Source organism: Amphibalanus amphitrite, unplaced genomic scaffold, assembly GCF_019059575.1.
Source record: "Amphibalanus amphitrite isolate SeventyFive unplaced genomic scaffold, NRLGWU_Aamphi_draft 000737F_arrow, whole genome shotgun sequence".
NCBI classification, from domain to species: domain Eukaryota; kingdom Metazoa; phylum Arthropoda; class Thecostraca; order Balanomorpha; family Balanidae; genus Amphibalanus; species Amphibalanus amphitrite.
The window spans coordinates 175,352-198,470 of NW_024882231.1; the positions used below are offsets into that span (position 1 = coordinate 175,352).

Genomic DNA, 23,119 nt, shown 5'->3' on the forward strand with positions numbered 1-23,119 from the left:
GCATTCGCGTAAAAAAGACATAGGTATATGAGAAACGTTTATTGCGAAAATAGCAGACGCATCAACAACGAAAGCTTAGTGAGACTAGATTAGTACACAGTTGGTGACTGCTCGGCCGCGCAGTGCACAGAGCCTACGAGCCAGTGCGCCGGGCCCACACGCGGCTCCGCGTCACAGTGGCTGCACGTCAGCTACACTCAGAACGAGCCAGTGCGCCGGGCCCACACGCGGCTCCGCGTCACAGTGGCCGCACGTCAGCTACACTCAGATCTGGCCGCAGACCTATACAGACCGGTCTGTGATCTGGCACAAAGGCATACTGTTAGAACAGGAACTTCTCGTATCAGTACACATCAGCTACCGCGGCTCTTGGCCAACATATTTTAACGCCTACATCAAATACAGCCAAACGGTTCTGGCCTGGTTAGAAAGCTGTTATGATCACGCTTAACTCACGTATAATGCGTATCGACTGGGAATATCGTGAAACTAGCTGTGATAATTCCACTTTCAGCCTGTAATACAGCTGCCCAGCTATCGGGAAAAGGCAGTACAGGCACACGAAGGCTGAGCATCACTAAATGCAGCGAACTATCACATAGGGTCAGCCGTCCGGTAGTCCGCTATAATACTTGGCGACTACCCATCCCGCTCCCCTCCTTGCGTCACAAAGACCATGGGGGCTGCCTCCTACCTCCCCAGATCTCTCATCCCGGCGGTTACTTGGCTGGACGACGCGACACCGTCCGGGCTCTCATAGACCGGGCCGAATTCGGGCTGTCCAGGACGACCCCGGCCGGCCAAGGGTATCGTCTTCACCGGTGGCTTTCTCATGGGTATTCGGTACAGCCTCTCTTAACACAGTAGTTTTGCATAGAGTGTTCCACTGCAGCAGCTGAGGCAACCGGCACTGCCCGGCTCGGGGTCGGTTAGAATTCTGTATATCCCACGATCTAGCATGCTCACCTATCACCGCAGACTACACTGAGCCACCCCTAAACGGCAGCCAGTGTAGCGGAGATTCAGCCAGAGTGAGCGTCACACTGCGTCACCTTCCGAGCGTCACACGGACACCCTCACGGGCGTTACGCTGGTCACTAGGACCGTGACGAGGCCACGCTGCCGGAGCGGACGCTGGCGCTCTCCTCATCTGTGGAGAGCAGGACGCGCACCAGGTGGCAACCGCGGCTCGACTCCTGCTTCAGAAAGTCCTCCAGAATCTGACAGAGAATGGTACAGCGTCAGGAATTGTAGAGTGGGCCAGATAGCGTTATACATAGAACACCAGAAATAAAAATGGAAGAAGTTACGAATGTTAGAGAGCGTCAGAAAACTCAAGAAAAAAATATCCGAGGACAGAATGAGAAGGAGTCAGGGCCGAAAAGGAATAACTGCTTACGAACCACGGCAACCGGACTATCGGCGAGTTGGAAAGGAGTCTGCATAGCCCGGATACGGTGGGCACGTTGTGATATTGTTACAGCAGTGCATTACATATCATTAGAGCCAGAGTAAAAACGCCCCACGGTATGTAACAGCTTGAACCGGGTATGTTAATCTGTGTGCGCCGACCAGTACTACCGCCCCGTCCCCGGTACGGAAGGAGCGCCTCCCTGACCCTGAGCCGCCGCTATCGTCCTGTTTGGACAGCAGTGGTATGCGCTGCGAGCAGAGTGGACGCTCGCTTCCGATAATCGGCGGACACCGGGCGACTATCTGCGGTGGCGCCCGAGGGTGGGCGGAGCTGCCGGAAGGCGCCAAGTGCCACACAAACAGCAAATGACATAGGAAATCTTAGATACATCCTAGTCAACAAATATTTGTAAAGCACAATGTGAAAATAAAGAAGTGTGTGAAATGTGGTTTTCAAACTGAATGGGATCAAACTGAAATGGGAGATGACTAAATAACAGCATAATGATTTAAGGATATGAGTGATAATCGACAACACATGATAAGCAAAAAGCAAACAAGTTAACCTCTGTTTACAAAAAAATGACGTCAATGATATGTCAACGTAGAATCTACAATCATGCAATACACCACCGCAAGTTCAATACCTAACAATATTACAGGTTCTGTTCCCTGAATCACACAAAACATTCGAGATAGGAACACTGCAAACTGACCGCCCCACATGGCAGTGTGAAATCGGCGAGACTTCACCGATTAAAGTGATACGCTGGCGACAGTCTGCTCGGTTTCAGATGAAGGTGCCGACCACAGACCACAAAGCCAGCAAAGCATCGACGAAAGCAACAGCAAAGGATTTACACCTTCTGGGGATGTATGGTGACGAATATCAGGGCGGTCAGAGTCCCATCAGAGTAGTAACACATGTCATGACTACCTCTTTCATAGCTCGCCTTGAATAACTACAGCCGTCTCCCTACTTCACAGTTCACACCCAATTGTGTATTGCGTTTCTTTCTGCCTTTTAGAATAATTTTCTGTCACCGACAACAGAATATACCTCAACATAGACAGGGCAATTGGTAAAGCCATCCCCCGTCGTTGCCAGTCACATCGCTGCCAGACGCCACAGCCTTTTAGTCGTCACTTCAGCAAGGGATCCACCCGCCTCTCTAGACCGCCCCTGGTCCCATCGTCCTTGCTCGTCACTTTAGGGCGTCCTCGTCCCTTTAAGTCGCCCTTGTTCTACCGGCCGCCCCCGCCCCTTTTGACCAACCCTGTCCTTAAGTCCACCCTTGCCCCTCCGTCGTCGCCGTTACCTGGTAGCTGAGCTCCTGGTCGAGAATGGCGCGCGTCTGGGCGTTGTCCATGCAGCAGGCCAGCAGTGTGGGGAACAACACCACCGTCAGCTGCGGGTCGCTGAAGTGCGCGAACGGCAGCGTCAGCAGCTGCTGCAGCACCGTGGGCATGTTGCCCTTCTGCAGCACCATCTGTGACAGGAGAGACGGAGCGGCGCGTCAGCAGCTGCTGCAGCACCGTGGGCATGTTGCCCTTCTGCAGCACCATCTGTGACAGGAGAGACGGAGCGGCGCGTCAGCAGCTGCTGCAGCACCGTGGGCATGTTGCCCTTCTGCAGCACCATTTGTGACAGGAGAGACGGAGCGGGGTGTCAGCAGCTGCTGCAGCACCGTGGGCATGTTGCCCTTCTGCAGCACCATCTGTGACAGGAGAGACGGAGCGGCGCGTCAGCAGCTGCTGCAGCACCGTGGGCATGTTGCCCTTCTGCAGCACCATCTGTGTGAGGGAAGGCGTGTCAGAAAACAGACTGGGTATCGGGCTGAAACGGAACGGGAAGTGGACGATGATATTGGCCGGTCATGAGGACCAAGTACACTGTACTACTGGACCAAGTACTCCGATTATTTTCACTGAGTTTTGCAAGCGAACAACTGAGCCTAAAGCACGTGCCTTCTGCTCGGCGCCGATCGCGGCCCCACCACGTGCACACCGCTGAACCCACACCCTCGAAAATTTAATACGACAAATGAGTGCACACGTCCGACTTGGCGTGAAAATTTCACCCCAGTAGCCCTTACCGTTCCCGAGCAATAGCCTGTTGCCGATTCTAGTGTAAACCCTATGGCACACCACGTGAGCACGCGCCACGGGCGCACCCCCGGCCGCATCGTGCCCAAAATGTTTAACGACCTGTTGAATCACGTGACCCACGAGTCGTCAAAAGTTCACCCTCGTGCGTCAATCGACGGCGCCGCAATAAGCGTTTTAGGGCGTAACCCCGACGGCGGCGGACTTTTTAGAATTTATAACGCGCCGTCCACGCGTGGACCCGAGCAGTGTTACCCGAGCAGCCGCGCCGGCGGCCGCTCGTACCTTGTGGTAATTATGCTGGTTACTTGGGCATTACCATTCCGTCGACTGCAAGTCCATCTGGTGATCGTTGAGTTAGCTAGGCGGCATTTGGGATAATGCTCAACCAATATGTGGTTTCTCTTCAACAAACTTCAACAAACATGCATTTTTCTTCAAATTATGGCCTTCCGAGCAAGTCCCCTGCACTTACTCACGTCTGAAGGTAGCAGTCGTATTTCATTAACGTAAGTAAATGTTCTATATGTACAGAAGCACCAAAACAATATCTCAATACGACAGGCTTATCCCATCGATACGTATTCAAATTAATAAATGGCCCTTCAGATAAGAGTCATTACTTATCAGATCAATACGCATACGCATAATCTTCAGATTATACGTAATCCTAGCCAACAAGGACTTTTTGCAGCAGACCCTTGAGAGGTAGGTGTGAGATCTAAGTGCAGACGATCACCAATCAATTTCAATATATAGTTAGTGAGTACTACACTCACCCTAATATCGACGCTCAAGGGTACTCGTCATACCCATTGATTTGCCATTGATTGATATAGCGCACATGTCAACCCTCATTCACAGGTTCTGACCACACGACCACATAAGCGAAGGTAGCGTAGTGTGGCGGTCACAGTCTCCACTGGGAAGCTCCGACTGCACCCCAGCAGTGTCGTATGGGACAGAACGCCGGTCAATGGATAGTATAGCCCTCGTAGGGTTGTTCAACGCACTTCAAATGCACAATGGGGCTGATACGGGCGGGGGGGAGGGGGTCAACCGACCGTCTGGCCTACTCCACAGCAGTGACCAGCGCACTCAGTCTACGAACTCAGCGTCCCGCCGCTTCCCAGGGCTGACCGACATGCGGGTGCAAACACAGACTTTCGCAACAGAAAAGTTACATATCGGAACAGTTTTCAGAAGCACATTGGAGAGTATAGTATCAGTTGACACCAGATAACGTCAAACACAAAAATAAGGCTTTGCTGATTGACGATTGACAATTCTTGCAAAGATTTTCCGACGTCAAGTGACACGCGATTTCGTATTTGACAGCACGCATCGACGAGCATATTTGCGTTGTCGTCATCTTATTTCGACCGGGAAAAGACATCACGAGCCAATCAATGCGTGTGATAATATGTACATTAGTGAGCTCACACGACTGCATTTCAAACGAAACCATTGACGTCAAACTGAGCACCCCCAGGGCGTCAATCCTGACACCTCCACAGTCGAGTCCGAGTGTCGGAATGCGGCCATTTCCGCGATTGCACCACTCGAAGGCACCTATCCGCCGCCGGGGGACATTGCAGGGCCGGGGCCGGGGTGATAGCCAGAGCGACATGCAACAACTCCTATCAACGTGTCACACTATCGGTCTTTAATCCCGTCGGAGACAGACCAGGGGCGGGGGCGGGGGCGGGCCACTCAGGATGCATGTTATGGTGAGCACCGTCGTATCACACAATCAAGTGATCAGTCAATACAAGTGGTGGATCAAATGTGACAGGTTACAACGTACGGAAATCATTGGCGATGAAGTAATCGCATTGCGAAAAAGATATTGTAAAATTTGACTGAAGTGTGACAATGAATTAGGAAACAGAATGGTACATCTACCCGAAGAAAATATTGGAAAACAAAACTGGTGCAATTAATTCCGAAACCTTTAAATGACCCCGAAAGGTCAGCAACATACCATTGTTTACGTATGTAATTAGCACAGTGACTGATCAGTGATGAATGTTGTGTTGTGTCGAGGGCGTACAATTGTGGCCATAAGACGATGGGGTCAGCTGGTGAAGCCTGATGTGCGATATAGGTATTGATGAGGGCTGATGCCTCTGTCTAGTTAGCGGGGTCGGAATACCTGCCTGTATGTGTCAAACATGGACCCACCTTCCTGCCTTTTTGTCCAACAGGGACCACAGCTGTCTGGCTGTGTACAGCAAGGACCCGTTTGTCTGTCTGCCTATCAGTCTGAGCAGGAGCCTGCTCTGAATGTGGCTGTCTGTCCGTCTATCCGCTGTGACCGCTCTGGCTGGGACCTCACCTGGTTGTCGTAGCAACGTGCGGCGAAGTAGCCGGCCGTCTGGATGACCAGGCGCAGCAGGTTGGGCTGCTCGTGGTGCGAGCAGTACCACAGCAGGTAGCTGGTGACGTGACGAAACTCCACCGAGCGGCCCTCGAAGCCCAGACATAGCTGGAACAGAGGCATATACACATTATAACCATCAAACCCCAGACAAACCCAAAACAGATAGACAGACATACAGACACGGTCCCCGAATCCCAAGCACAGCTGAAACATACAGATATGCATAGAGACAGACAGATACGGCAGGAACAAACAGACAGGTAGACATAACACAAACACTGCCCTCGAAATCCATCAGCTTATCAAACACATCCTCATGACACATCACATAAAAATCCGACTTTTTGCATCTACGAGTATAGTCTACACGCTCGGAGCACAGTACCCGTCCCCCCTCCCGTACACCCACTCTCCGTGCAATGTCTGATCCCTACCCTGCCTCCCTTGTCTCACACGGTCCCTCTCCCTTACCGGGACTCTAACTTTCCCTCCCTACGTCCCGGCTAGCCTCTGACCTGTACTCATCCCTCTGCTCAGTTATTCCACCAGCTTCTGTCGAACCCTTCTCCTGCCAATCCCTCGCCTAGTCTCTCGTTTCATCTTAAGCTCCATTTCTTCACGAAGAAGTCGTTCTGCCAATGCTCACACCTCGTTCGTCCCGTCCGCCCCTACCCAGTCCCGCCCGTCCCTGTTCCGTCCTCTGTTCCCACCGTCCCCCCTCCCTCCCCCGCTCGTTACCGCACCTGGAACATGTGCAGGTCGAGCTGCGCCAGCTGCAGCAGAGTGGACAGCGCCTCGGCGGCCAGCAGCACGGTGGCCTGGTCGAGCGGCGGCGGCGGCGTGCTGCGCCGCTGCGCCGGCGAGTGGTGACGCAGCAGCGCGTCATACAGCAGCGAGACCACGCCGCACAGCTGGGTCACCTGCAGTGTGGCGATCAGACCGGTCCGGTCCAGCGGCTCCTTACTCTGTGTGCTCTGTGGGTGTCTGGGGGGGGGGGGGGGAGGGGGGAGGTTAGAGAGACCGGGGAGAGCCTGGGGGAGGCAGGGAGAAAGGGAAGTTTGATATACCTTAAGAAGGGGAGGGAAGGAGGGAGGCTCTCAGTCTGCCTTATTCTGGTCATTTTTTGGCGTTCTTCGGTAGGCCAGATGGGGTCGGGTGTTTCCGTGAAAACGCAGGCTGAAGCAGCGCAGCAGTGCGCACTTTGTTCGGTAAATTGGCCAATATAACTGATGTCCCATATACCTAATCCCCGCTGCCACTGGGCCCGCCCCATGGCCACCAGTGTTGACGACGGTCAGATCATGCTCCGATAGGGACGCCTCATAAAACGGACTGGCTTGCGAAACGATTAGCGAGCCCTATCAACCAACTTATCCACGACTTTGATCTAATGGTAAACACTCAGACTGCAACGTCTGGGCCACTGAAATGATGAAATACAGGAAAGTCAGATGTGACACACAGACAGAATTATATTGCAATGAGCTCTAATTTAGATAGTGAAATTGGTCGGAATTAAAATTCTAAGCGCTAAAGCTTCAATGATTTTCGTGAAGAGTTTGGCCTTAAACATGACAAGGGTGCGCTTTATTTATATTGAAAAGAAAAGAGAGGAATAAAATTCATTAGTGCTACTCTAAAATCTGTTGCTCATGTTAATCACATGTTAGCATAACATCCGATTGACATGCAATGTTCGTGCTAAGAGTAAGATCATTTATTGACGAGGCGGGAAATCGAATTATTCAGCCACCTATCACGATACTTGCATTAAAATGGACATTCAATCACCCTCAGGCAAACATTACACAGCAATAAACAGCGCAATGTTAGGACTGAGTAGGGTCCGGTCTGCAGCACGCGTAGAGAAGTATGAAACTCGTTAGTCGTTATAAAGTTACTATTATATGTAGAGCTGGAACCCTGATCAAAACTAGGCAAGCAGCACCTAACCCAGGGGTGGAAGAGACGGGGCGAGGGGGGGGGGTGGTGCGGACGGAGGCTCGACGGTCACAGGTCGGGCCAGTCCGGAAAACACAGAATTGATACAGCTGCCCGTTCGTCAGTCTGTCTGCCGTCAGAACCGTCATAAAAGGAGGCTCGCCCGCCGGCCTGTCGTGCGGCACCGCGCCGCCCAGGGGTGGGTTTATGGTCTGTATCGCAGTGCGTCAGCGGGCCCTGTGCTGACGTCTCCGGGTCGCAGCAGCGCGAGGGCACGGCGCACGACCCCGCAGAGGGCAGGCAGGTCAGGGTACGGCGGCACGGCGTACAAGTCACGGGGCACAGGTCACATAACATACTCAAAGGCGCACAATGGACGTCAAAGGTCGTGACGGCTGTGTATCGAATATGGAGAATTTCGACAACAGAAACAGTATATCGTCCGGTGGGTTTCAGATCTAGGAGGATATCTTGAGACCAAATCAACTCGGCAGGTATTTACAACATATGCTATTCAATAACAATGCGTGTTGTAACTGGAAGGGTGACTGTGACGTGCTGTAACTGTAACTGTCGATCCAAGCAGATACTTTCAAAAACACCATCATTTTAGCCAGCGACGGGCACGGGCTAAAACTACATCCGTATAGCCCCGAGAGATGTCCAACATTTCTGCCCCAGACGTCAGCATACGGCAATTAAGAACAAAGCGAACAACCTCACCTTAACCCGCGCGGGGCTGGGGTCCCCAGCCGAACGCGCGGGGCTGGGGGGGGGGGTAAATTTTATCTCCCGAACTAATGGTCCGATTTGGAAAATTCAAACGCCAATCGAAAGCTCTCATCACGAACTACTAAAAACATGTACTTAATTTAAAGTTTGAGGTCAAGGTCAAGGTCAGGTCAAGGGTACAAATTGCAAGTTTCTACAGTATCGGCCTTGCACCGTAGTTGCCGAAGGATGGAGTCATGGACTGAGACTGATCGCCCAAAACGTGTTCTTAGGCTACCAAGACAATATTAGTTGCATACAATATCATTCAGAGGTCAAGGTCAAGGTCAGGTCAGGTCAGGTCAGGTCACCAAAAAACAAAATATAGAAAAGGGCATGTGCGACACATGTTTTATGGGTCATTTTACTCATAGAATTCAATAGGCACACTCAATAAGTGATATGGACCACCTCTGGATGAATTTCAGGTCGAGGTCAGGTCAAGGTCAGGTCAAGTGAGGTCAAATTTTGAAGTTGGTTGTTAAGGCCTAAAAAGGTGTCTATCTGATGCAGTTTTTCACGGCGAATCGAATGGTGCTATTTTTGTTTCCGTACGAGGTCTAGAACTTCCAAAAAAGTCATTTTTCAAAAATTTTGTGTGTCGTGACGTCATACAATTTTGAATAACTCCCACATTTTTGAACCGATTCTTCTAAAATTTGGTATGTAGGTGCACATAGACCACTTCTCTGACATATATTCCGGTTTTTTTCGATAGACTCAAAATTTTGGATTTTATAATGATTTTCCCAAAAAAATCAGTTTTTTGAAAAAAATTTAGGCCAAAATCCAAAATTTTCAAAAAACCGAGATAGCCATTTGATAGACAAAGTAAAATTACGTATAAGCTTTTTTGTTACGTCTTGATTCCTTTAAAAATGAAGATGTTAGCGGCGTTTGAACTTTTGCCGTTTTTGAGGCGAAAATGGCGAACATGACGTCACTAAAACGTCAATTTCTCAAAAATTTCCCGACGGATTTCGCTCAAATTTTCAGGGAAGGTGTCAAATTGATGTAAGAAAAGGTACTGAAAGTTTGGCGGCGCTGCGCGCCGCCGTTTTTGAGATATCACAAAAATTCGCGAGGGGGGGGGGGTAAAATTTACCCCCCCCCAGCCCCGCGCGGGTTAAACTGTCCCTGCCCCGTGCCTTATAAACGGGCCCCCTCCCACCCCGCTTCCTCCCAAGGGGAAGGGGTGTCCCACCCCGCCACCCGCCTGACCTGGCCGTGAGCAGGGCGGCCATGGCCCGCAGCAGGCGCAGGCTCTGGGTCAGAAAGTCGGCCAGGTGCGGTTCGGAGTCCGGCCCGCCCTGGACGCAGCTGAAGAAGGACGAGATCTTGTCCACGGTGCCCACACACACCAGGTAGCTGCCGAGAGACGAGTGGAAGAGTGGAGGTCAGTCACGGAGACAGGCGAGAACAAAACACTGCACTATGACTTCCTCTTACCGGCAGCGCTGAGCTAGCTGAGCTAGGAGCTATTCTAGGCGCTAACAGCTATCGAGAAACTATTCTATGTATTTTATAGTTATGCATAATCACTATATATCCTAGCAGAGCCGTCATCTATACGCGGAGGAGTGAGCTTAAACAATTTGTGGTCATGTCGCTGCGTTCCTCTTGCGTGAGTGAGTTCAATTTCATTACTTTATTTTGTCTGCGCGCCCCCTATATAACAGCTCGGCCTAAGGCCCACTAAGTAACATCCGAACTACCTGGCAACAGGTTTGGCCTAGTTTGGACTCTTTGACCCAGACCCACCTTACCAACACCCGTGATTCGGTCCTTTTAAGGCATGCTAGTAACAGAGGTAAAACCGGTGCACGATAGCTCGGTGACTCAAGACGCCGCCGATTTCACGCCTTACAACGCTAATAAACGAATAAAAACAGAGCCAGCCTATCAGTGAGCATGCCGCCATCGAAAGACGCCGTTCCAAGAGCCTGGCCTGTGCACACAGCTTAATCGTCAAGGGTTATTGGTACCTGAACTTTGGCTGAACGACTTCTCAGAGCCATCAGCTTTTAATTAGCGTCATTGTATAGTGCAAAACCGGCGGCCATTTCGATAAATGCTACAGAAGGAACAAACAATCCGATATCGAATCAAATAAGCGCAAAATAAGCCGTTGCGGAATGTTCTGTAACCCTTTGTCGCTAAGCCCAGCAATATACGACTATCAGCTGAATGGGGGGCCCGGGCCGCGAGCTTAACACGAGAGCTGAATGGGGGGTCCGGGCCCCGTAGCGGTGCCTGATTTAATGCAATGTCTATCTACTAACCGGTATTTAACAAGTTTATAGATGCAGATAATTATTACAGCTTAACGTGAAAAAGCTGCTGGGTTTAGGGCCGACCCACCGACAGGATGAATTGCATCAGAAGAAAAAACATCCATAAGGAAACAGCCAACGTCCACCTACCTCAACCAGTCGACTGCATCAATTATTTCCAATGATACAACCCGCCTCGTTTCGCCAAAAATCCGTCAACCACGAATAACCCCGGGTATCCCATTCAGTCTGGACTTGGAGCCACACATTACTAATTGCGAGGGATGACGTGGCCGAGCTGGGACCAGTCCAGTCCACCTCCTGCAGCGAGGACGGGGGGGAGGGGTAAGGTTGCCGACCCACCTGCAGACGTCCTGCAGCAGCGCCCAGCGCTGGTGGGACAGATCCGGCCCGGTGAGCGCCGACAGAAGCGCAGAGGTGAGTTGCATCAGGGCGGCCGCGCCCGGGTCGCAGCGGACGCCCCCGGACGCCGCGCACGTGGACGAGAGACGGGTTAGCCTGACGGGGCAGGGCAAATCAGGTCAGGTCAGGGCAGAGGTGGAGAGCTGAGTGGACTTTGCGGAGGGTAGGTCAGGTCAAGTCACAGTTAAGTGCAGTAAGTGACAGGCCAAGCCTAGTCACTGATCAGTAAAAGCCGTGCCATCCAGGCAGAGACCATAGTCGCAGTTCCGTCAGATCAGGTAAGAGGCCAGGTCAAACGACTCCAACAGTCACCCCACTGGCCCCGCCCCCATCCGCTGTCAGACCGCTCAGAGTCCCACGTTCACCCTCCGTCCCTCACCGTGTCATGAGCAGGTCGAGCGCTGCGCCCACCATGTTGCTGTTGATGACGTGAAGGCAGTTGTCGGCACTCTGACGGCAGGCGGCCGCCAGAGTCCGGCTCACGTTACTGACCGTCCTGTGAGGGGCAGGGGTCACGGGTCAGGGGGAGGGTCAGGGTGAGGTAAGGGTCAATGACTCCAGTGAGGGTCCCTGACCTCTAACAGCCAGTTCACGGTGAGGGGTCGGGTCAGGATGACGGTCAGGGAGAGTCGGAACAGCTGAGCATCATTGGGTCAGGGTCAGGATCACAATATGAGGCGAGACTGGTTAGAAATTCCGAGGAGAATATAAGGCATCAAATCTAGAGGAGGAGCAGCTAATCATACAGTAAAAGGGTGAAAATATGGCACTGTAATAAGCTCGAGAATAATGAAGTATCAAGACAGCTCCAACATGCAGAGTCTGATGTTAAGCCATAGCACAGGCACCGGCACCGTCCTACCCAACATTCCTCGGGCTGCCGAGCCCGGCTCACTCACCGGGCGGGCACGATCTCGACGTCTTTGGCGAGCTCCTCCTGGATCAGAGCGATAATGTCCGAGAGAACCTGGAGACCGCCGGCGGCACACAGCGAGAGCTGGTCGGCTGATATCTGCCGCGGGGAAGAGGGAGGTGGGGGGTCAGAGCACCGCGAGACCAGCGGCGGCATACAGAGAGTTGGCCGGTAGCGATCTGCGACGGGGCAGGGGGTGGGTGGGAGAGGGGGGGTTAGAACACAGAAAGGTGTGGTTAACGCACTGTGAGACTGGGATTGAAACACTGGGGTTAGAGCAACGGATACCAGGAGCTGGTCGGCCGCAGTCTACCACAGGGGGTTGGAGACAGTTACAGGGAATCTAATGGCCGTATTCAGCTCCATAAAAACACAGCTCAAGCACTCTTTCCTATCCCCCTACTCCACACCACTACTCCAATCCCCGGCGTCACGTCTTACCCCCTTGTCGAGGATGCGCAGCATTTCGCCGAGGGTGCGGTCCAGCGCCGAGACAGCTGCGTTGGGCCACGGCCCGCGCCCCTGGCCAGAGACCACCTTACTCAGGTCCTTCACACACTTGGCGAGCTTGGCGCGGTGCGGAGACTCGACCGGCGCCGGGCGAGCCTGGCTGCTGCGGGCGTACTCCTGCTGTCTGCGGGCGGGGGAGGGAGGGCGGTCAGCGACGGAGGGAGAGGGTCTGACACCAAACAGAGAGAAAAGTCAGGGATGGGGTAAGCATGAGAGTGGGCGAGAGCGGACCCGAAGCCGAGGGAAAGTGAGGGGGACACTGTGGCAGGGACGGATTATGCAATTATAACCGAGGTAGCTGGGGCGGACATAACCAGCGATTCTGGACTCTCTAAAATATCCATTGTTTATGGAATCGCTAGGTTTTGGTCTGCTTCGCACGATTCAACAGCAGACGTCTGACGCTCATTCATTATTCAATGTTGTTAATACACGTCGCGCCACAGCACAACGTCGACAGCCCGGTTACAAACGACATCCCAGTTTTTGAAACTGCAGCTGTCATCCTCATAAAACAGTATCAGTAGTCAGTACCGGCATTACCAGCACAGAATGAAATAAAACAAGACATAATTTTCTTATTCAATATCCCTCCAACATCCCATCCGCGCCGTGCACCCACCTGGCCACCATGCGCGCCTTGATCTTCTTGCAGCGTTTGCGGAGCGCCTTGTGTCGCTCCTTGTCGAATGTCATGTTGATGATCTGGTGCGGCGCGGCGTCGGTGATGTGCCGCAGGTTGTAGAGCAGCAGTTCCTCGCCGGCCAGGTCGGAGCCGGCGGCGGCGCGCACCGCTTCCTGGTGCTGCCGGCCGCGCAGGTGGGTGAGCAGGTACACCTCGGAGCCGATCTGAAACAGACGGGGGAGAGCGAGGGTGTCAGAGCAGCAGGTACACCTCCGAGCCAATCTGAAATAGACAATGAGAAACGGGATAGAACACTGTGTCAGAGCAGCCGGACAGGGAGAGAGGACAGTGCCAGGTTCACAGGAGTAACTCCAAGGCAGATTGTGCGCTCAGCCGGGCAGGGACGGGGCAGGTCTAAGATAAACTGGGTTCGCCCGGTCATCACGCCACTTGACTGATCACATCCTGATTGTGCGCAGACGCAGGCTATCCCTATCCTCCATTCCCGCTCACTCCCCCTGACCTCCCCGTCCCCGTCGCCCCACTGACCAGCACGTTGCAGAGTGTGCACATTTTCTTGGTGTCGTAGGGCGCCAGCTGGGCGGCCGTGTCGTCTCCCCCGGCCGCGGCGCTGCGCACACTCAGCTCCAGGGCGCGCTGTCGGATCTGCACCATGTTCTCCTCGTGGCGCCGCGCCGACTCCTCCTGCTTCTGCTGGATCCGCCGCTGCAGCTCCTCCGTGTTGGCCTGTTGCGCGGCGTGCAGAGCGGAGCGGCGCTCGTCCCGGTCCCTGCCGAGGAGCAGAGGAAAGGTCAACTACTGCCATAACGGAGGGTGGTCAGTCAGCGTCTGCCGCGGGGAAAGACAGCACATAGGTACGTCAGTTCATCAGTTGCTGCCTACCCGGTGTAGAGGCGGACGCTAATGCAACATATTCCAACGTCTTAGTTGCATGTTTGTATGACAAAATCTGACAGGATGATCAAGATCATACCCTGTTCTTGCTTTCTATTTCGAGCTTTCTATCCGATCCCACGTGTACCCTCCCCCGCTCCGCCTCTGGCACCCACCGCTGTTTCTCTCTGGCCATTTCGAGTCGCTCCTTCTCCTTGTCTCGCTGCTCGCGGTGGATCCGCTCCAGGCGCTCCTTGCGTTTCTGTCTGAGCTCCTCCAGTTTGACGCGCCGCTCCTGCTCCAGGGCTCGGCGTTTCTCCTCCACGGCGGCCTCCTTGGCGGCCTTCTCCTCCTGTCGGCGCTGCCGCTCCTCCTGGATCCCGGCCAGACGCGCCTCCTGGGTCTGGGGGCAATACGGGGTACACGTCAGCGTGCAGGAAGCCGGGTAGAACACACGGTACAGGGTGCCTCCTAGGCCTCAGGGTCGCACTGAAGTTAATACCGACAATGGACGTCTACTTGGTGACTGTTTTTTTTTTTTTTTTTGTCAGGTACCGGGTATGTACCAGTGTCAGGTAGTATGCAGAACGTGAAGAGCGCACGGGTTTGAACATCGACATGGCTATTCAACCTCCTCCCATACCCACCATCCGCGGCAACAGAAACCCACCTGAATTTGCGAGTAGAACTCGTGTCGTTTGTTCTTGGCCTCGAGCTCGTTAATGAAGGCGATCTCCTTGGCCTTTTCCTCCTCGTCGTGGGCGCGGCGCACGATATCCTGCAGGTGCTTACGACGCTTCTCCTCGGCGCGGGCCATCTTCCGCTCCAGCATCAGCCGGCGCTGCTCGAGCAGCTGCTCCTTCTGCTGACGCACCTCCTCGATCTGAGGGGTGAGGCCAGGGTAAAGGCGAGTGAGTGGTGAAGGATGCGGGTGGGAAGGATGGCGGTAGGGGGGGGGGGGGGGCAGAGAGCGAGCATATCAAATCGAGCATTTTGTACGCGATTTTGTTACGCGATAGTTTTATCTAAAACAACGCCGAAATGCGTAATGTAGCAGACATAAAGGATGAACTTCAGCGCTCCTGGCGACTATCGGCAACATCGCCCGTTCATCTATAGGGTACCAGCCTCAGCAGCTCGTCCCCAGCCCAATCGCCTGACCGTCCCCAGCCTCATCAGCCCGTCTCCAGTCCGATCACATCACCGCCGTACCTTGATGCTGATTTCGCTGAGTTTCTGCGTCTTGCGGTCCATCAGTGTGCGCCTCATCCTGCTGGCCTTCTGCTGTCGCTCCTGGTGTAGCCGAATGGTCTCCGAGAGCGCCTTCTTGCGGCTCGGCGAGGAGAGCTTCTCGTGCATCTGCAGGCCGCGGCCGGGCGTCCGGCTGGAGAGCTCCTCTAGCTCCTCCAGTAGGTCCATACGGTCACCCCAGGACAGACCTGAAGGGCAGAGGGTAGGGGTCAGGTCACAGCAGATCCATACGGTCACCCCAGGAGAGGCCTGGAGGGTAAGAGATAGTGTCAGGTCGCAATAGGTTCGTCCAGTCACCCCACGACAAACCTGTCAGCGGCAGCGGCGGAGTTAGGTCTCAAACTCCGCACACCAGCAAACTGTCCCTGATCTTGCTCACAGCTCACACCCAACCCACCGCCCCACGTCAGAATCGTGCCAGCGACTGTACCCAACTCCCCTCCCCCGGCACTCCACCCGGTACTCACTGTCGAGTTCTGGCGCGTACTGGTCCTCGATGAGACTGCGGCTGGGCGGCTCGGTCGGGCCGCCGTCGCCCTCACACTCTGTGTCGATCGAGGTCGAGTCGCCGTCCGTCTCCGTGTCTACCTGAGAGGGGTAGCGAGGGAGGTGAGCGTAAGAGTTGGAAAAATGGAATGGCAGGTGATTGGAATTCATGTAGTCCATGACTGGTGACTAGCTGTCGCACTTTCACGTCGACCCGTCGCGGCTGCGGGGCGCGTGTCGGGTCGCGGCCGGCCGGCCGCGGACCATTTTCAGAAGTGGCGGGCAGACCGTGCGTCGAGTACTTGCTTTCTCGCGCGGCGGTACTGGGGTTCACTAGCATTGTTTAAAATATTTTCATTTGCAATGAACTTGATATTATACACTGTAATTAACGATCATTTGTCAATTGTCAATTATTACAAGTTCTTCAAAATTCTTCTTTGAAAGCAACTGATTTCATTTCACTCAAGAATTGTCTTGTCCACCACTACAACCGCCACCCAGCCGCCATCCATTGGAAGAGATAGGCTCTGCGGCACAAAGTGTCGTTTTAAACTGGACTGGGAACCAATGTGTGATGACATTTCGAGCTAAATTTATGCTCATTGTGTACCTAGAAGCATTGGGATTAACGCTCTGACTGTACATTTTTAGATTTTTGACTCTAAATGAAAATATTTACAATCAAGTACTTTGCGAGCGCAGTTTAGAATCTCCCGTAATGTTAAAGTCCTATCTCCTACAAGTATGTAAATACTGCTCTAGGGAACCAACAGTTCGCATCGTACTAGCTTTAAATTATATCCATATTGTTCCCAGTACTTTGCTGAACACTGTGGTGAGTGTACATTTTTCGTTTTTTGCTTTACAAGCGTAAAATTCGTCTGGTTTTACACCACTTCATTCGCCTCCATAGCCCGGTAACGGCGCCGCGCGGCGCGGCCGGCCGGCGCACGCTGTAGTTTCAAACACTGCCCGATAGATGGCAGGCGCAGAAGTGGTCCCAGCCGTCCCGGTACGGCCGACCTGGGTGGCTGCCTTGGAGGCCGGCTACCTTCGCCATAGGGAGCTTCTCGGCTATGGTCCTCCGTAAGGAGGTCCCAGGGGAAGAACAACCACAACAACAGCTGTCGCACTGAGCATATGATACAATATAAATAGGTACGTACGCGTATAATTGCTGATAGGCTACTGGCATTTGATTCCTATAGTCTGACTCCTCACGAATAACTGTAAGTCATTTATAGCCCGCCGTATCTATTAGCCCGCCGTACCTATAGCCCGCTGTACCTATAGCCCGCCCTTCCCCGCACCCTCACCTCGATGACACAGCTCTCCGTCTCGGCCAGCTGCTGCTCCAGATGCCTCTCTGCCACGATGGCCGACTCGAGCGCCCGCTCCGCCTGTACCATCTCCTCGTCCACGCTGTCCTCATCCAGCTCCGGCGAGGTCAGGTCGCGCGCGGACGTCAGGGGGGACACGACCGCCGCCGGCGACGGAGCAGAGGTGGAGGAGGGCTCGGCAGGGATAGAGATGGAGAGCGCGGCGGCGGTAGTGGTGGTGGTCGAAGTGGCTGTCGTATCGATGGCAGTGACGGTGGTGGTTTCGGTGGCGGTAGCGTCGGTGCTGGTTGCTGTGACCGTAGTTCCTCTCTCTGTAGTAGTTGTGGGGTTCGTGGAGTCCGTGTTGGCAGTAGAGGCAGCGACAGACACTGTTGTAGTTTCTGCATCGCCAGCGTTGACCGTTGAAACAGCTGCCGGCGTGAGCTCTAACGTCCCGGACGATGGTGCAGACACGTCGCTCGGGTTCTGACGGACGTCGGAAGGTACCGTAGAGTCGCCACGACTGGCGTCAGGCACCCTGAAACCAAAACAAACCCAAATGACTGTTATACCTGTTCACACGTACATAATTTTCTATCATAATGGTAGCAGGGGATGTGATTCGAATTCTGCTTGGTGTAAATTCTTGAGTCGTTTTATAAGAATGCTTGGCATACATAACTCATGGAAGCACCAATTCAAAAACCTTTCTATACGAACACCGCTTCAACTTACTTTCGCTCGTCTGCGCTCGTTCCGTTCGACCTTGTCTTTCCCCCAGTCGCCACCACCGGCGCCTCCCCTCCTCCGCCCGCGGTACCGGGCACCCTCTCGCGGGACCTCCGGAGCGCCGGGCTGTCGGGAGGCGGTGGCGGCGGTGGCGCGGCGGCGCGGGCGGCGCCCCGTCCCACGGCCGCCCGGCGCGCCACCCGCTCACTGACACCGCTGGGCCGGCGCTCGGCGCGCTCCACCGCCGGCTGGCCGGCCGCCGCCGCCAGGGAGGGCAGCGACACGGCTGAGGTGGGCTGGTGGAACCGGGCGCGGGCGCTGTACGGCCGGCCGCCGCCGCCGCAGGCCGCCTCCGCCGAGCCCTTACGCTGCCGGCGACAGGGTACAGATTAAGTGTGAGAACAGCAACACAACATATTGGGAGCTCGTAACAGCAAAGTCAAAATACGCAAAACGCCTTGAAAATCCCCAGTCAGAGCCCTCCCACATCCTGTATTGGAGCGTATAGTATGTTCAATGTAATCTTCACGAATCTCACCTGCAGTGGCGCCCTGACCTGGCCCTGGTTCAGAGAGGATAGTCGGGACCGCGAGCGGCTCTTCACGGTCTCCCAGCCCCCGCCGTCATCTGGAACACGCAGATCGGGTCACTACTCACTATTCGAGGAGGGAGTAAATCGTGCCAAGCCGGTAGGCGACGCGGTAGTAGATCGTCTTCGAAACTCATGGTCTGGTTGCACTGAGATCCGGCGTTTATGCGATGCACATTGGATATAAGCATTTCATGGCGTCGACGAAAACAGTGATTGAGGGCACAAGCATATTGATTGTAGCAGCATTTCCCATTGCGTATCACTATCGACATGAGAGCACTCTCCACCTCCCCAGCCCTCTGATCAGCTGACCCAAGGCTATAGCAGACCGTTGCACCTACCGTCGGAGGGCGCGGCGGGCACGGTGCCGCCGGCCGGGTCAGCAGTCTCCGCCGCCGCGGGGGCGGCCGCGGGCCCGGCCAGCGCGGCGGGCGGCGGCGGCCCGGCCGGGGCGGCCACCCCACGCACCCGGTCCGCCCAGCTGTGTCCCGAGGAGGAGGCCGTCGAGCTCAGTGACGAGTTAGAGCGTGACTTGACACAGCTCGAGTACAGCTGGGCAGGCGACGGGCGCGGCTCCGCGGAGCACACCGTGGCTGAGCGCTGCAGGGCGGTCGGCCCGCCGCGGCCGGGACCGGCGGAGACGGGACGGCCGGCGGCGGCGGCGGCGGCAGCGCGACCCACGGCCGCTGACCGCACCACGGGCGGAGGACCGGCGGCTCGGGACGCTCCGCCGCGCGCCGCCCTCCGAGCGGCCAGCCCCGGCCGCTCCGGGCGGGTGGCGCTCGCGGCAGAGGAGACCGCAGTGCCCCGGCCCGCCGGCTGGAGACAGAAGGCAGGAGTTACACAAAGAAAATAAAAATAGCTTTCACCGTCACACGATCCTGATTTAAAGAAGCAGAAGTTCATTAGTTGGATAACGACCAGTCATATGATGAATATAATGAGACAATTAATATGGGTAAGAACTATAAGAAACGGTAAGCGATAAAAAATATGAAGTCGCCTTTTCAGAATTATAACGTTATAACTGCAGACCACATTAACATCCAGGAGCAGTCCAGCAGCCATCACATTTTCCCTCCCGCTGATCTCTGGCTGCCGTTGCCGGTGTGCAGCCCCTGCTGCCGTCGCCGCTCTCACCTGAGTCGGTCCCGGTCGGGTGGGCGCCTTCTGTTCCGCCCTGCCCGCAGCGCCGGCCGCTGCTGAGGCCGGGCGGGTGGCCGTCCCGCGCCCTCCGCCGCGGGGTGAGACCCCGGACCCGGTGCGGCTGGAGACGCCCACCGAGGCGGCGGCGCGCCCTCCCCGGGCCCGGGCCGCCGTCCGCGCGCGGGTCGGCTTCGGCGCGCCGTCATGAGTCGTCTCCGGCCCCGCCGCCGGCTGAGACGGGGGCTGAGACTGTGCAGGCGGCGGCGAGCCGCGGGCGGGCCGGTCTTCCACCCGCTCCGCCTCCGACTCGGCCGGGGGCGGGGCCGGGGGCGGGGGCGGTCGCGCGGTGTCCGCCGGCGTCTCCGGCGAGCCCATGGCCGATCGCAGCGCCTGCTCCAGGTAGCGGCCGACGGCGGCGTCCGGCTCGGCGCGTACGCTGCCGGACGACACCGAGTCGGGCCGCGAGTGACGCTCCTCGAACGCCAGCTGTTTGCGGCTCAGCTCCCCGACCAGCCGGCGCTCGACCAGCGCCATCGGCAGCTGCTGCCGACAGCGGCCGGACGTCAGATGGATAACCGGAGAGCGTCAACGCCCAACCGTTATGGCTGAAACAGACTCTTTCCGCAGTCAGGAAATCGCATGCGAGAGCCTATTCAAATACATGGAGGCACGCTCGCATCAGTCGCACGCACCTCCCGGATGCGATTAATGCGGGAAGAATTATAATGTATTTGAACAGGCTCTCGCATGCGATTTACTGAACGCGGAAAGTCTGTTTCAGTCTTTGGACGAGTGATAATCCATGAGCATCAGCGACAGAACTGGCCGTCCGACGCGCTATAATTGGGAATCGTCGGCGGCAGCGGAGGCATATTATTACACGGGGAGCTTCAGCGGTACCGGCGTATCGTCAGACATATAATAAATAGGGAGCATCACTAGTAGACGCGGAGACACATACTAACTATAAAGCTTTCAGCAGTCAGTGTGGGGACAACCTTAAATGATCGTCCTTGCACACTATGTCGCTTCCACACATGTCTGTAGCAGGCAGCCGCGTTCGGCGCGTGCCTAACCGACCTTGCCGGGCGACGTTTTGCGGATCTCCCAGGCCACCGAAGCGGGACGCTGCGGCTTCGGCGTGTGGTCGTACTCCCACTTGATCTTCAGCCACTCGATCAGGTTTCGGAAGTCCTGAGTGCATCGCTCCAGGATCATTATTGTTTCCTGGAAATAAGCCAAACAGCACACTGAATACGGATCGGCGCGGCTGGATTAAATTTTCGTAGATTGTCCGGACCGATTTTATGTCCGGGCCTCTCCGGGCCGATTTTATTAATCGGTGACATGACTAATGATCATAACTCCGACACTGGTGCAAGTTAATGGAAAATGCCGTAGGAGGGAACAACAAGATCAGGTGTAGTCGGACGAGGAAAACATTTGCGGGAATGACGAATAGCGGAAGAAGAAAGAACACATGACAATAAGGGTGCGAAGGTTCGCCAAAGCGTGGAATAAAATTCACGGGAAAAATGTGCGTGAATGGTGAAAATGGAACTGCAGACGAAAAATTGCAAAGACCGGTTAATACGAGAAGAAATGCGGCAACGAAGAAGTGTCGATATGATTACCGATCTCGTGAAACAAAAATGTGATACGAAAACATGCGGCTGCCGGCGACGAATATAGGACGTATGTGGACTGTGGTCGGAGGTTTCACGAAATGCACCTATAAGCTCGGTCCAGCTTTGTAAGCCCCATCCCCCACCACCAACTCCACACACACATTAACGCAGTACTCACCTTACACTCGAGCACGCTGTCGTCAGTCTCACACGTCTGGTAGATCTCGTCCACGGCGCGGCGCAGGTTCTCAAACAGAAACGTCCAGTAGCGCGCGTGCAGGTCCTTGGCAGAGCCCCGTCCGGCCGACACGGAGCGCGCGCGGCCGCGTTTGCGCGCGGCGCTGGCGGCGGCAGCGCGCGTCGGCGGCCGCTCCTCCTGGGTACCGGGTCCGGGCCGGCCGGCGCGCGGCGAGGCCGCCGGCTGACGGCGGGCCGAGCGCAGCACTGCAGAGCAGGGGTTAGGAGGAGTGTGAGGGGAGAGAGAGTAGGGAAGAAAAGAGTCCTTATGGGAATGAAGAAAGAATGAAAAGACTTTCAATAGGTATAGGATGCCATTTCATGGACGGTCAAATATCTTTCTATTTGAAAGATCTATTTTCTATTTCGCACACTGTATAAGAAAGAGAACTTCTGATGATCTTTTAAATATTCCTGACATTAGCTGATGCTAGCTCAGGGCATGGTCAAAGTGCAGCACCTACTTGCAGCAGCATAGAAGCATTACTAACACACCTGAACCAGGGCTTTTGTTGTCCACCAGGACATTGAAAACGAGCAGATTCCTGGCAGCGCGCCCCTCCTCCTGCACAAGCACACGGACGTCGGAGGCAGCTGAGGGCTCGGTGCGGGTCACTGGTAGATTAGTGTGGCCATCTAGCTTCTCCTCAAGGCCAGCTGATGGTGCTGGAGCAGTCGGTGGAGTCGCCATACCAGTGGCAGTGTCGGTTACTGATTGCTGTACTACTCCAGAGATGCTGAACTGTTGGAAAAAAAGGGAACTTCAGATTAATGGACAACACATCATGTCAACAATGAAAATGCTTGGTTATAATGGCCTCTCCGACCCAGGAAAATGCTCAACTTTAAAAAAGAGTCCATGCCCACCGAGTTATATAGGTACACACACTCTGTGAAATCGCAATCCAGAGTAAATCGAGTAAATCACCACAGGCATGATAATACAAACTGATAGCACAAATCAAAATATCCTTGATAGCATCAGCATTGTCCAATGCTATGTTGATATAAACCGACTACACAGATAGCGTCAAGGTACACAATCAAACTAATATATTGATACCCACCCTTTGTTTCAGTTGGGGGAGGTTTGGTCAATGGTTGTCATTTTTAGCACATGCCATTTTTGGCAACCATGTGCTAAAAATGACAACGCTATCAGCTATTTTTAGCAACGATGAAGCCGATTTCACTCCTCAGCGAGGAAATCACGATTTTGGAAATACAAGCACTGATTTTGGAAAAGAAGTGCTGCCACCTGGTGCAAGAAGAAGAAACCAGCTTTAATATGGCCGTTGTTTGTATGGTAGTCCAACGTTGAAGTATACCCTTTTTTGTGGCCCGAAGTTGGAACTTTAAATTGAAGCATCCGAAAATGATCGATATTGATCGAAATCATGATGTTGATGAAAAAAATAATATGTTAAGTTGAGAGAGGAGGCCATTTTATCCAGATGCGGTGGTTTACTTCTTGAA

The 23,119-nt window shown here is 54.5% G+C and overlaps 3 protein-coding genes across 3 annotated transcripts; all 3 read right to left on the bottom strand.

Annotated features, from left to right (window-relative positions):
* Nucleotides 1-24: 24 nt before the first annotated feature.
* Nucleotides 25-16,087, bottom strand: LOC122365397 (S phase cyclin A-associated protein in the endoplasmic reticulum-like). Its single transcript, XM_043336568.1, has 15 exons — nt 15,971-16,087; nt 15,465-15,691; nt 14,923-15,135; nt 14,429-14,655; nt 13,908-14,148; nt 13,356-13,582; nt 12,665-12,857; nt 12,210-12,322; nt 11,690-11,806; nt 11,251-11,406; nt 9,836-9,982; nt 6,646-6,886; nt 5,858-6,007; nt 2,733-2,903; nt 25-1,220 (listed from the first exon to the last, which is right to left on the bottom strand). Exons 2-15 carry the CDS (start codon nt 15,669-15,671, stop codon nt 1,098-1,100), a joined length of 2,526 nt encoding a protein of 841 aa, XP_043192503.1. The 5' UTR covers nt 15,672-15,691; nt 15,971-16,087; the 3' UTR covers nt 25-1,097.
* On the bottom strand, nt 15,718-17,997 carry LOC122365394 (cell wall protein DAN4-like). Its single transcript, XM_043336565.1, has 4 exons — nt 17,989-17,997; nt 17,309-17,797; nt 15,971-16,091; nt 15,718-15,752 (listed from the first exon to the last, which is right to left on the bottom strand). Exons 1-4 carry the CDS (start codon nt 17,995-17,997, stop codon nt 15,718-15,720), a joined length of 654 nt encoding a protein of 217 aa, XP_043192500.1.
* A 666-nt stretch (nt 17,998-18,663) lies between these two features.
* Nucleotides 18,664-22,467, bottom strand: LOC122365395 (S phase cyclin A-associated protein in the endoplasmic reticulum-like). Its single transcript, XM_043336566.1, has 6 exons — nt 22,139-22,467; nt 21,585-21,850; nt 20,859-21,005; nt 19,773-20,321; nt 19,324-19,451; nt 18,664-18,667 (listed from the first exon to the last, which is right to left on the bottom strand). The coding sequence occupies exons 1-6, from the start codon at nt 22,332-22,334 to the stop codon at nt 18,664-18,666; spliced, it is 1,290 nt and encodes a 429-aa protein (XP_043192501.1). The 5' UTR covers nt 22,335-22,467.
* Between the last annotated feature and the right edge of the window lie 652 nt (nt 22,468-23,119).